This window comes from Lepus europaeus, chromosome 3, assembly GCF_033115175.1.
Source record: "Lepus europaeus isolate LE1 chromosome 3, mLepTim1.pri, whole genome shotgun sequence".
Classification (NCBI taxonomy): Eukaryota; Metazoa; Chordata; class Mammalia; order Lagomorpha; family Leporidae; genus Lepus; species Lepus europaeus.
The window spans coordinates 159,198,468-159,211,256 of record NC_084829.1 but is presented as its reverse complement, the minus strand read 5'-3'; the positions used below and the strand labels follow the sequence as shown (position 1 = coordinate 159,211,256).

The following is a 12,789-nucleotide window of genomic DNA, read 5'->3' as shown; positions in this document are numbered from 1 at the left end:
CACTTTAGGAACACTGGTACAGGGCAAATAAATCTGGACTGATAATTGTGACCTATAATGAAACACAAATTTGTATGGCATGTGTTTTTGGCTAACTTAAAAAGTAACGGGAAAGGTATTAACCAGCCACAACTACATCACCATTATGATCCGGGATTCTAACGGTGTTGAGACATACGCTTGGTTAGGCTGAGTATCCCTTATCCAAAATGCTTGAGGCAAGAGTGTTTTGGATTTCAGATTTTTTTTTTTATAATTTTGGAATATTTGCAGATACTGGGAATGCGACCCAAGTCTACATACAAATTCATTTGTTTCATATACCTTATACTCACAGCCTGAAGGTAATTTAATACATTTTTAAATAATTCTGTGCATGAAAACAAAGTTTCATGATGTGGAATTATCCACCTGTAGTGTCATATTGGGGCTCCAAAAGTCCCAGATTCTGGAGCATTCTGTAATTTGGATTTTGGATTAGGGATGCTCAACCTGTAATATAGATGACCAATCACCAAGACACTAAAATTGTGACAAGTATTCCAGAACACCTGACCTATCTTTTGACTTTCAGCATCACTTGAACCCAGTTAGATAGAAAGATCGTTGAAGCTAGACACGAGAAATCACTGCACACACTGTTCTACAGATGCAGAGGACAGAACCCAGGTCCTTCTCTTCTTCCATTCTCCCCAACAGCAGCTCAATGCGTGCTCACAGTGGCTCAATGTATGGTCCCAAGAGCAGCAGCAGTCAGCATCCCACGGGGATTGGTGGAAAGGCATGCTTGCAGGCCCACCCCAGAACTCCTGAGCCTGGAAACTCTGGGGCAGGGCCCAGCAAAGTATGATCTACCACCACCCTGGTCCATGGAGCCCTAAAATTCTGGAAACACTACCCTCACTTCTAAACTGCTGATGCACGTTACTAAGAGTCCCGTTTCTCTCTCAGACAGAAGCTTATCACCATGGGGATAATCTTTCTTTACAGTACAGATTCCTAAAGAAACAGACAAGAGAGGAGTTTACAAAAAATATTTATATAAAATACATACTTATATATTATTAATATATTAGTGTGTTCATAATATTAATATAATATATAATAACTAATATATTTATATTACTGTATTAATATATTTATAATATTAATATTTTAGAAAACCACCACCTATCAATCTTACAATACACACTACTGACAGAGATGTCTCTGCTTATCCAGGGCTGGGTCTTTAAGGCTGAGAACTTTGCTTCTGGACCTTATCCATACAGGAGGGAAACTAGAGCAGAAACGGCTTTAAATGCTATCAGAATCTGTAAATTCTCTGTGTTTTTTGGTATCATCTCATTTACACGATGATCAATCTATTCTAACCACAGAGCTCAGCAGCCTAGAAGCGACTGATGTTCGGGGTTGGGGCAAGGGGACGGGGGTGCCAGTTACCATGACACTGAATATGCTTCCTTTACTGCCAATGGCAATCGAGGGTGGAGTCCATCTCGGGCATCAACAACACGGCTGTAGGAGCCTGCTGCTCAACTCCCGCCTCTCCGAAGACCACAATCTCAGGAAGGTGTGGGGAGCACACAGCCGGTGGAAACTGGTCCCAACCCAGGAGGGACCAGCCACGCTGCCTCTTCCGAGGGAGAGGCAACCTGTGACAGCTGACATCACAAATTTATTCCTAAAGCAGCATTTTTTAAAGACCTTTCGGTTCAGTACTGGGTTGTTCAGCAAATATTTAGTTATTTCTTAGAAGTTAAACTTTTTTCTCCTCTGGAAGAGTTAGAAAATACGGTACTTAATGTTTCACTTTGTGTTTCTATGTGGGTGCAAACTGTTGAAATCTTTACTTAATGTATACTAAATTGATGTTCTGTATATAAAGAGAATTGAAAATGAATCTTGATGTGAATGGAAGGGGAGAGGGAGCGGGAGAGGGGAGGGTTGCGGGTGGGAGGGAAGTTATGGGAGGGGGAAGCCATTGTGATCCATAAGCTGTACACTGGAAATTTATATTCATTAAATAAAAGTTTTTTAAAAAAAAAGAAAATACGGTACTTAGAAAAGTAAATTTTAGGGGCAGGAGTTATACAGCGGGACACCTGTGTCCTGTATCAGAGTGCCTTAGTTCAAGTCCCAGCTATTCAGCTTCTGATCCAGCTTCTTGCTAATACATCCTGGGAAGGCAGCAAGAAGACGGCTCATCGTGGGCCCCTGGTACTTATGTAGGAGACGTGGATGGGACCAGACTCTTGGATTATGCCTGGCTCAGCTCTGGCCGATGTGGGCATCTGGGGAGTAAGCTGGTGGATAGGAGATCCCTCTTTTGTCTGTCTGCCATCCTGTCTTTCAAGCACATGAAAATAAAATAAACATTGCTTAAAAAAACTTTTATAGTTTACAAAATATTTGTAATTGTCAATCATTAGCATTTATCTATTGAAGCGCCACTTACTATTTAAAGTATTAATTTAAAATCTTTTTTTCATCTTATAACTCAAAACAAGTTAACAGAGAATAAAATTTGTGAGTTTGCTACTTAAAGATACCAAGTTTTTAAATTTTACAAAATGACCTTTTATTCCTTATTACAGAAGCAAAGAAATATGCACTACTCACAATCTTGAGGCTACAAAACAAGCTAAAGAAACACGTTCCCAAGTACAGCCACCACGGACGGATAAGCTCCACCCACACACATCCCCGCCTCCAAGCCCTTCTCTGCGGACATGCACGCTTGGCGCATTTTAGACAGCTTTGACACGGGCACTGATATGTCCATGTCCGCTCTCCTAGGAGAATCCAGATCCTTAAAGGCACACAGAGTGCTGAAATGTCCGCAGAACTGAGCGCCAGGAAACCAACCAGCAAGTCGGGACTTGCATGCCACCAAGATCAACTCTGTACATGTATGTAAAGCTGCTGATGTCTGAGCATAAGGGTTAAAACTTAGTCTGTGCATTAAACAAACAAACAAAACCAGCCATTTCAAGACTCAGCCCCTTTGAAAGCCTGCCCTCCACAGGGCCACTGTGCAATCCCGCCGAGATGCTCCCTGAGGCAGGACAGCCTTCGCGGTGACACCCCGACACGGAGCACAGGTCCCCGCACGGAGCTCACTGCAGGGTCAATGACCGTCCTGAATGAAAATGGGCAACGTCCCCAGAATCAAGCTGCTTCTCCCCCTCTTTAACTTGCTGAGGTTACACAGCTGAGTTAGTGAACCACCACCAATCCCTTTTAGAGCACCACCTCTCGATACGACTTCCTGACTCCATTTTCAGATACCAAAAATAGCTTAGAAAAATTGAGTCAGAAGAGGATCCTTAAATACTGTACTTACAAGGCCTACAAATGATTAAGGAGAATGAAAGTCATTATGTTTTTAAGAATCAAGAGAAAAAGAAATACCAATTGGAAAGTCCTGAAATGCCCAGTTTGCAATGTGACAGCTTGACTGAAGGTTTGGTTTCAATCAAAACGCCTCACAACTCTGCCCCCCAAAGACGTGCCCACCTTGTGCCCACCCCTTCACTCCCAGCAAGTCTGGCAGGCTAGGACCTGAGCCCCCACAGGCTGCAACAACTCAGCACTGAACAAAAGACACACAGGCGCACACACACACACTCAACATTCTGTAGAATACACCGCTGAGTCGGCACAAAAGGAAGAGGTCAGGAAGGAAGCAAAAGCAGAAATCCTGGGACAGGAAGACGTGCCCAAGCAGGATCTCACCCCAGGAGTCCCCCCGTCCAGTGCTGGAGACCTGAGCTCGGGGACTGTTGGGGGCTGGGGAGGACAGAGATAAAGATCCCCACAAGCGGAGACTCCAGGAGGAGCCCAGATAAGTGTGCAACAGGCATCCTGTTCAAGTCCCAGCTGCTCTGCTTTCTACCCAGCTCCCTGCTAGTGTGCCTGGGAAAGCAGCAGAGGATGGTCCCAGAGCTTGGGCCCCTGCGCCCATGTGGGAGGCTGGGATGGAATTTCAGGCACCAGGCTTCAGCACCTGGTGGTGTGGCACAGCAGGCGTCTGGGAGTGCAGCCAGTGCTGCCAGTCCGCTGGTCGGGGTCGGCGTCCCAGCTGCTCCACTTCCTATGCAGCCTATGCACCCGGGAAAGCAGGGCCATTTGGAGAGTGAACCAGCAGATGGAAGATTCTCTCCCTGCCTCTGCCTCTGCCTCTCTTTCTGTCTCTCCCTCTCTCTATATATATCTTTCAAAATAAATCTCTAAAAAATAAATAGGGGCCAGTGCTGTGGTGTAGTGGCCTAAGCCTCTGCCTGGGGCACCAGCATCCCAAAAGGGCGCCAGTTCTTGTCCCGGCTGCTCCTCTTCTGATCCAGCTCTCTGCTATCCTGGGAAAGCAGTGGAGGATGGCACAAGTCCTTGGGCCCCTGCACCCACGAGGGAGACCTAGAAGCTGCTCCTGGCTCCTAGCTCCTGAGCAGCTCAGTTCTAACCACTGCAGCCATTTGGGGAGTGAACCAGCCGACGGAAGACCTCTCCCTCTCTCCCTCTCTCTGCCTCTGGGTAACTCTGCCCTTCAAATAAATAAATTTTTAAAAAGAGAGAGAGACAAAGACAAACAGACCTTTAAATAAATAAATAAGAGAATGGGGAAGAGGCAACTATCAGGAAATAATAGTTAGGGGAGAACTTTCTAGAACAGCACTCTCCCACACAATAGCCATTAGCCATTTGTGGCTACTTAAAAGCACAGTTCCTCAGTCATACTAACCCCATTTCACGTTCTTGTTAGCCTTCCAGGTGGCCTCCAGTTGGGCCTTCACAGATGTGGAGCGTTCCCACGGCCCCAGGAGCTCTGTGGAACTGCTCTGTGCCGGCACTCCCAACCATTCTCCCCAGATGTAAGACACCCAGCAAAACCCAAGCTGCCTAAAGAAAATCCACACAAGCACATTCAACAGAGAAACTGCAACACACAGACACAGAGAAGGTCTTAACAACAAGCAGAGAGGGGAGCTGGACGCCCTACAGAGGAGAGTTCCATGGCTGGCTCCCTAGCACGCAGGCAAATCCCTTCCTTGGCCGGGGAAGCTGCAATCACCCTGCAGCCTGGCAGACAGCAAACTGTCTTCAAGAGCAGGGGCAGAATATGTGTTCCTAAAAGATTTAACAACAAGCCTTCCTTAATCACCTGTAAGTAGAAGGAAAACTGTCCCAAGAAAGGACTGAAATATAAGAAAAAACGGTAAGCAAAGACATGGTAAATAAAAATGATTAAATCTAAACAAACATGATCAGTAAATGCTCAAAATATCAGTGTGTACTGGAAAACTCCAGGCAGTAACTGATTATACTGGGGCAGATGAGATCTTTAGGTCTCTCTATAATTTAGGAAAAGGGCAATGATATTAGGTAATTTCAAATTTTAACTTAGAAATTTAACTTATGATAACCAGTGGCAAAAGACACCTTTAGCACAGACCTCCCAGAAAATTGGGGGAAAGGCCTCAAACAATCTGTAAAATGACGGAAAGAAATGCAAATGTATCAATAAAAAAGCACTGGCAGACAAAACTCTCTAGCCACAAAGTCTGCCAGGTTGGATCAAAAGGCAAAATTCAGCAATAGACTTCTATATACCGGGCAGATATTTGTATCTACCAAAAGCAAGCTAGAGAAATCACACTAGACAAAATAGTCTTTTAGGAAAAAAGTACATTACCATAGATAAAGAGGGTCACCTCATAATGACAAAAACTTTAATTCACTTGAAAGGTGATACTAATTCTAAGCTTAGAGAAATTTTTTTTTAAACCACCGTCTTTAACGTCTTCATCAAGTAAAGATTAGCTACATACAACAGATCAAACAAAAGAAAGCAGTAAGGTTATAGGTAGGAACAGCTTATCTAATATACCCAATTTAATGGAAATTGAGGATATTTAAAAAGGTTTAAGGGAAACTGAATTATAAGGTAAGTTTATTTTGATGCAAAAATTTTTGGATATCCACACACAGTTTTTTCATGACACATATCTTCCATGAACGTTAAGACCCCCTCATATACAGAACACACACATCATTCCTTGGTGCACAGGTATAACACTTATTAAAGGTGGCTGTGTGCTAGGTATAAGGTCAATCTCCATGGAGTTCCAGGTACAATACCAGTTATTAACCAGGTTCCCTGATCACAAGGCAATCAAGTCAGAAATTATTAACAAAAAGATAAACAGAGGTGCTGGTGTTGTGGGACAGCAGGTGCCCAGGAGTGCTGCCGGTCTGTTGGCTGGAGTCGGAGTCCTGGATGCTCCACTTCCTGTTAATGTGCCTGGTAGAGTAGCGGAAGATGGCCTACATCCTTGGGCCTCTGTACCCACATGGGAGACTCAGATGAAGCTCCTGGCTTCAGCCTGGCCCAGCCCTGGCCATTGCAGCCATTTGGGGAGTGAACCAGCAGATAGAAGATCCCTCTGTCTTTCCCTTACTCTCTCTCTACCTTTTAAATAATATATAAATCTTTTTTTAAAAAATGCTAAAACTGAAGTTGCAGATCTAAAGTTTGCAGTGTGCATGTATACTATGCACCCCATGGGAGACCAGGAGAAGCACCTGGCTCCTGCCATCGGATCAGCGCGGTGCGCCGGCCGCAGCGCGCTACCGCGGCGGCCATTGGAGAGTGAACCAACGGCAAAAGGAAGACCTTTCTCTCTGTCTCTCTCTCACTGTCCACTCTGCCTGTCAAAAAATAAAAAAAAAAAAAAAAAAAAAAAAAAAATACTTTTATTAAAATATACAACCACAGGAATTAAAGCATACATCAGAAGAGTAGGAATTTTCTTTATCTGGGAATAAGTGAGTTGCTTATCTTCCTGCAATATCTTTTTGCTCTTCCTCCCTGGTCACTGAGCTACCAAGGCGAACAAACACTGCCCCGGCCTCCTGGGGCTGACAGCATCCTAAAAGAGACAGAGCTGGTTACAGAACAAAGGCAGCTGGGAAGCTGGGACAAATGATGTGACCCTGAACAGGCGCCAGGGAGACGAGAAATGGCTTTTCTGAGGAGTGATGCTTTGAGCTAAGACCTCACAGCTACAAGAAGGCTCCTGGCACAAGAAGACAGGGAACAGCATTCCAGGAAAGAAAGAACAGCATATGCAAAGCTACAAAGTGTTAACATGCCGGCAACCAAAGGAAAATGCTAATTTTCGGATGGTCAACATAAAAAGAGCATAGCAGAAAACACTACAAAATTTTCATGCCTCCTAATCTATTCTTTTTTTAAAGATTTATTTATTTGAAAGGCAAAGTAAGAGAGACAGAGAGGGAGAGACAAAGAAAAAGAATCTTCCAGAGGGCCAGTGCTGTGTGGCACAGTGGTCTGAAGCTCCGGTCTGCAGGGCCAGTATCCCACATGGACACCAGTTCAAGTCCCGGCTGCTCCACTTCTGATCCAGCTCCCTGCTGACGTCCTGGGAAAGCAGTGGAAGATGGCCCAAGTCCTTGGGCCCTTGCACCTGTGTGGGGGATCCAGAAGCTCTGGGCTTCTGCCTTCAGACTGGCCCAGCTCTGGCCATTGCAGCCATTTGGAGCATGAACCAGCAGATCGAAGCCCACCCCACCCCACCCCCGTCTCTACCTCTCTCTCTCTCTCTCTCTCTTTTTTTAAAGGTTTATTTATTTATTTGAAAGTCAAAGTTATACAAAGAGAAGAGAGGTAGGTCTTCCATCCGCTAGTTCACTTCCCAATTGGCTGCGATGGCCAGAGCTGCTCCGATCTGAAGCCAGGAGCCAGGAACTTCTTGGGTGCAGGGGCCCAAGAACTTGTGCCATCTTCTACTACTTTCCCAGGCCACAGCAGAGAGCTGTATCAGAAGTGGAGCAGCCAGCACTCGAACTGGCGCCCATATGGGATGCCAGAACAGCAGACGGCTGGCTGCTTTACCCGCTACTCCACAGCTCCGGCCCCTGTAATTCTGTCTTTAAAATAAATTAATCTTAAAAAGAAAATCTTCCATTTGCTCCCCAAATGACTGGGGCTGGGCCAGGCTGAAGCCAGAAGCCCAGAACTCCATCAGGGACCCCTACCATGGGTGGCAGGGGCCCAAGCCGTCACCCACTGCCTTCCCAGGTGCATTAGCAGGGAGCCGGATGGGAAATGCAGCAGCCGGGACTCAAACCATCGGAGCAGCACTTGATATGGGATGCCAGCATCCTCACAGCAGCTTCTTCTGTGCCACAAAGCTGGCCCCTAGCCCTCCTCTAATAGGAAACTGTTTCACCTTTCTATCATCACAGAATTTTTCTTCGGCTGTACAAATACTGTATGTTTTACTTGAGACACTTAAAAATACTAGATACACAAAACTGAATAGTCAGCATTTTCCATAGTGTTTTAAGAGACTAAAAATCAACTTACATTCTTATTTAAGATTTACTTTATTTAGACGGAGAGACAGAGATCATCCATTTGCTGGTTCACTCCCCAAATGGCCCCAACAGCCAGGGCTGGGCCAGAGCGAAGCCAGGAGCCAGGAGCTTCATCCAAGTCTCTCACATGTATGCTGGAGCCCAAGCACTTACACCATCTTTTGCTGCTTTCCCAGGCACGTTAGAAGGGAGCTGGTAACCCGCTACACCACAATGCTGGCCCCTCAACTTTAACCTTTAAGACTCTTTAGGATTAGACTCTTCCATTATTCCCATTTTCTTTTTTTTCAAATAAAGAAGTTTTTGCTCAGGAGACACCAGGCATGCCCTTTCTAAAAGGTGCTCACTAACCTGTACCCCAGAACAGTCCTCAGCAACTCACTCACTTCCTACCAGTGTTTTCAACATTTCACACGAGCTTCATTCAACAGACAAGATGTACAACACATGCATATAACCTCAGATACTGAAGCTGGAAAGAAAAGTTTAAAAAAAAGCACTAGGAATTCCTAGAATCTTATTATAATGATCACTCCTAAAAGTGAATGGGTAAGCACAAAAGGATCCAAATTAGAAACCAAGGTCAGGGGCTGGTACTGTGGCACAGCAGGTTAACGCCCTGGCCTGAAACACCGGCATCCCAGATGGGCACCGGTTCAAGTCCCGGCTGTTTCTCTTCTGATCCAGCTCTCTGCTATGGCCTGGGATAGCAGCAGAATATGGCCCAAGTCCTCGGGCCCCTGCACCCATGTGGGAGACCCAGAAGAAGCTCCTGGCTCCTGGCTTCGGATTGACACAGCCAGGAGCCCTTGCAGCCATCTGGGGAGTGAACCAGCGGATGGAAGACCTCTCTTTCTTTCTCTACCTCTCTCTGTAACTCTTTCAAATAAATAAAATAAACTTAAAAAAAAAAAAAAGAAACCAAGGTTAACTTTGGCATAGAAACTACAACTAAGTTATACAGACACAGCTCAACTTCCATTAACTGTTTTCTTCATGTACCTTTTGACAGATATGAGAAAAATATCTTAATTTCTTTTGATGCTTTAACTACAAGTATATGACAAAATGTTCAAGGAAAACAATTAAAAATGTAGAAATTCACACATAGAGGGGTTCATGGAAAATGCATACTATGAAAAAAACTATGCATGGATTTCAGTATCTTTTAATTCCGTTTCCCACACTTTTTGAAGTATACCCATAAAACTTACTCAAATTTACCATAGGTCTATGTGAAAATATAACCTTTAGGGGTTTCCTGTAGAGGTTAAGACAAAAACACATTAGCTTTTCATGATATCTGTTAAATGAGATATGACTGGACTCAAAATGGTAAATCCAGCATTCCGCTGGTAGAGGTTCAAAAAAACCCCAATCATCCCTTTAAAGTGTGCAGGTACTGATTAACTCTTCAGCCCAATGGAAGTCCTCCTAAAAGATGACTTCTATTTTTCTTCTATTGTGATTATACCAATGGAATTTTTAAAAATCAAGATAGTCCAGAAAAATTGCACCTTCAAAGAAACACGTAAGAACAATACATACAAAAATTATCTCTGAAGAGAACTAGAGCCCTTCTCTGGTAAGTTCAAAAGGAAACGCAACACCATCAGTTACTCAAATACTGAGTTCATTCTCATCATTGCATAGTGACAGCATGCAGGTGGGTGGCATCTAAAACTTCTTCAGAGGTTAGTGGGTACTGCTTACTGAGTACACGCTCCCCACCTACCCAATTAGAGAGGGGGAAGTGGGAAGGGTGTGTATTGTGGACACTACAGTGACAACCTGCTTCTGTGGACAATGAAAAATGAGGCTCTGGTTGGACCCGAGAACCACCAGGAATTAGGAAAACTAGAAACTAAGGAAGGGGCCTCTTTCCTGAGGGCTGCCTTGCTTTTCTTTCTCTTAAAATGGCAAGTTTGTCCCAATGTAAACATGGAAATGGGGGCCTTGTGGAACCGGGCTTAGAAAACTGAATTCCAGAAAGACCGGAATTCGCCTTCAGAGTAGGGCAGATAACAAAGTAGAAAGTGCTTACACATGCTCTAGGGCTTGTGTTGAGTGAGCAAAGCACCACTGGCCTGGGGCCGGCGCTGTGGCGCAGTGGGTTAAAGCCCCAGACTGCAGCACCGGCATCCCATGTGGACGTCCGTTCGGGTCCCAGCTGCTCCATTTCCAATCCAACTCTCTGCTGTGGCCCGGGGAAGCAGTAGAAGATGGCCCAACTCCTTGGGCCCCTGCACCCACGTGGGAGACCCAGAAGAAGCTCCTGGCTTTGGATCAGCTCAGCTCTGGCTGAAGAGTGAACCAGTGGATGGAAGATCTTTCTCTCTCTCTGCCTTTCTGTAGCTCTGCCTTTCATATATATAAAACCAATCTTTAAAGTAATAATAAAAAAAAAACACTGTCCTTTCCAATTTTATGGAAAAAAAAAAAAATCAAGTTCAGGCCTAGTTACCAAAGAAAATTTTCATCGTGTGTACCCGCATCAGTTCCTAAGCTGTACCAGTCACAAGCTGCTTTGAAACTGGCAAGACAGTGAGTGTGTAACAGGATGTGTCACTGGTAATTTCTGAAACGCTTGGCGACAAACTTCAGATTCAAATTTCCTTAGTTCTGGGCTTAAATTTTATTTTAAGAAGGTCAACACAAAATCAGTACATGTCAAAAAGGTGGCAAGTTCTATCACGTCTAAGGAAACCAGCACAGTCAATCAGATATTAACAAGAAGGTAATGATTTCCCAGGCCCGTCCTGGGTGGATTCTGAGCACGTTTATCAACAGGTTGGAAAGGCAATCGGACAATTCTGATCTTTCAAAGGGATTTCAAACTCCCTATCACTTCCTGAAATTATCCCTCTTACCTAAAAACCACCACCACCAATAACAAAAATGGAAGGTGTTCACCCACCCAAAAGGGGCTTCGGGAGCTCCAAAAATACACGTGGAAAAGGGTGCTGTTTAACGAAGTGCCATCACAAAACCCACGCGGAAGGAAACCCTCGGCCCACACCAGCTCGGGGTGGAAGCCCCCGTCCTCTGGCTGCGCCCCGGCTCTCCCCGTGACCACATCAGATGTCCACACCAAGGAACTCCCGAATGCGCCCAGGAAAGCGGGGAGGGGGGACGCGGCTTGTGCAGACTCAGGTGGCAAAGGGTGCCTGCTCATCTCACAAACCAGACCGTAGAGGCAGCAAATCCCCACTCCTGGCTCATCACCAGGCAGGAGTCAAAGTTCCATCACGTAACTCGGGCCTGGGCCTTCTTTTTTTTTTTTCCAAGCAAACACGTAATCGAAAGCGTACTCATTTCCCTCTTGCTATTTTACTCAGACTGGCAACACCATTCAACATGAAAAAGCAGCAAAGCCGACGAAAAAACACTCCGAAGTGCAGGCGGTGGGAGCGCCGGGGCTCCCCTCCCGGGCAGCGCCCGCGGGCCGCGTCCAGCCGGGCTGGGGTTCGGGTCCCCACACCGCCCGGGGCGTCCGGGGGCCGCCGTCCGGCCGAGGGACGGAGGTGGAGGAGCCGCCGGGCACCACGCAGCGCCGGTCGCCTGCGCCCCGAGCGGCCTCCCGGGACCTCCGGGGCTGCGGGAACTTCAGGTCCCGGGCCGAGGCCCCTCTGGCGCGCCCGCCTGCAGCCCACGCTCAGGGGCGAACTTTGCGCAGCGCCCGCGGCCCGGGGTCCCGCACGCTCCCGGGGTCTCGACCCGCCCCGGCCCTGGTCCCCGACGGCCGCCTCCCCACGAGCCCGGCCCTCCGGCACCCACGGCCACAGGCGGCGGCTGGGCCGCGGGCCGGCCCCACGGAGGCCGCTGCGCCCCCGGCCCGGACCCTCCCGGCGCCCAGCGGCCGGCGGGGCCTGCGCCGCGCGCCCCTCACCTTGGTGGCCATGGCGGCCGGATCCCCCGGCCCGGGACGGCCGGCCTGTTTCCCGCGCCGCGGCTGGTCGGCCCCCAGTCGGGCAGGCGAGGGCGGCGGCTCCGCCTCAGCCGCTGCTCTCGGCGCGCAGGCCCCGCCGCTGGCGCCGGGCGACTCCGGCCGCCGCCCGCTCCCGCAGTTCCTGAAAGTCCCCGGCGGCGCGGCCCCCGCCCCCGCCGGCCGAGCCTGCCCTGTGCGGCGGAGGCGCGGCGCGGCCGGCGGAAGCGCGCCCCGGGCCCTCGGCCGCCGCCCGGCCTCCTCGCGCTCCGGCCGCCCCCGCGCCGCGCCCCCGCCCCGGGCGGCCGCCGCCGGCCGCCGCCGCCCTGGGTTCGAGGCCGGGGTCCCCGCCCGCGCCCCGCATGGCCGCCCCGCGCGCCGCGGCGTGTGGTGGAGACGCGCGCCGGGCCCGCGGCTTCCCCGTGCGGGAGGCGGGAGCGGGGCGGCAGGAACGCCCGGAGTCG

General features: G+C 48.1%; 1 protein-coding gene across 1 annotated transcript in view; it reads right to left on the bottom strand.

Moving 5' to 3' along the window:
* The window catches only part of SNX9 (sorting nexin 9), a 111,296-nt gene extending 98,801 nt beyond the window's left edge, over positions 1-12,495 (bottom strand). The window contains exon 1 of the mRNA XM_062186978.1: positions 12,290-12,495. Within this exon, the coding sequence (XP_062042962.1) occupies positions 12,290-12,301 (12 nt within the window). The 5' untranslated portion in view covers positions 12,302-12,495. The remainder of the gene's footprint in view (positions 1-12,289) is intronic.
* Positions 12,496-12,789: the final 294 nt, after the last annotated feature.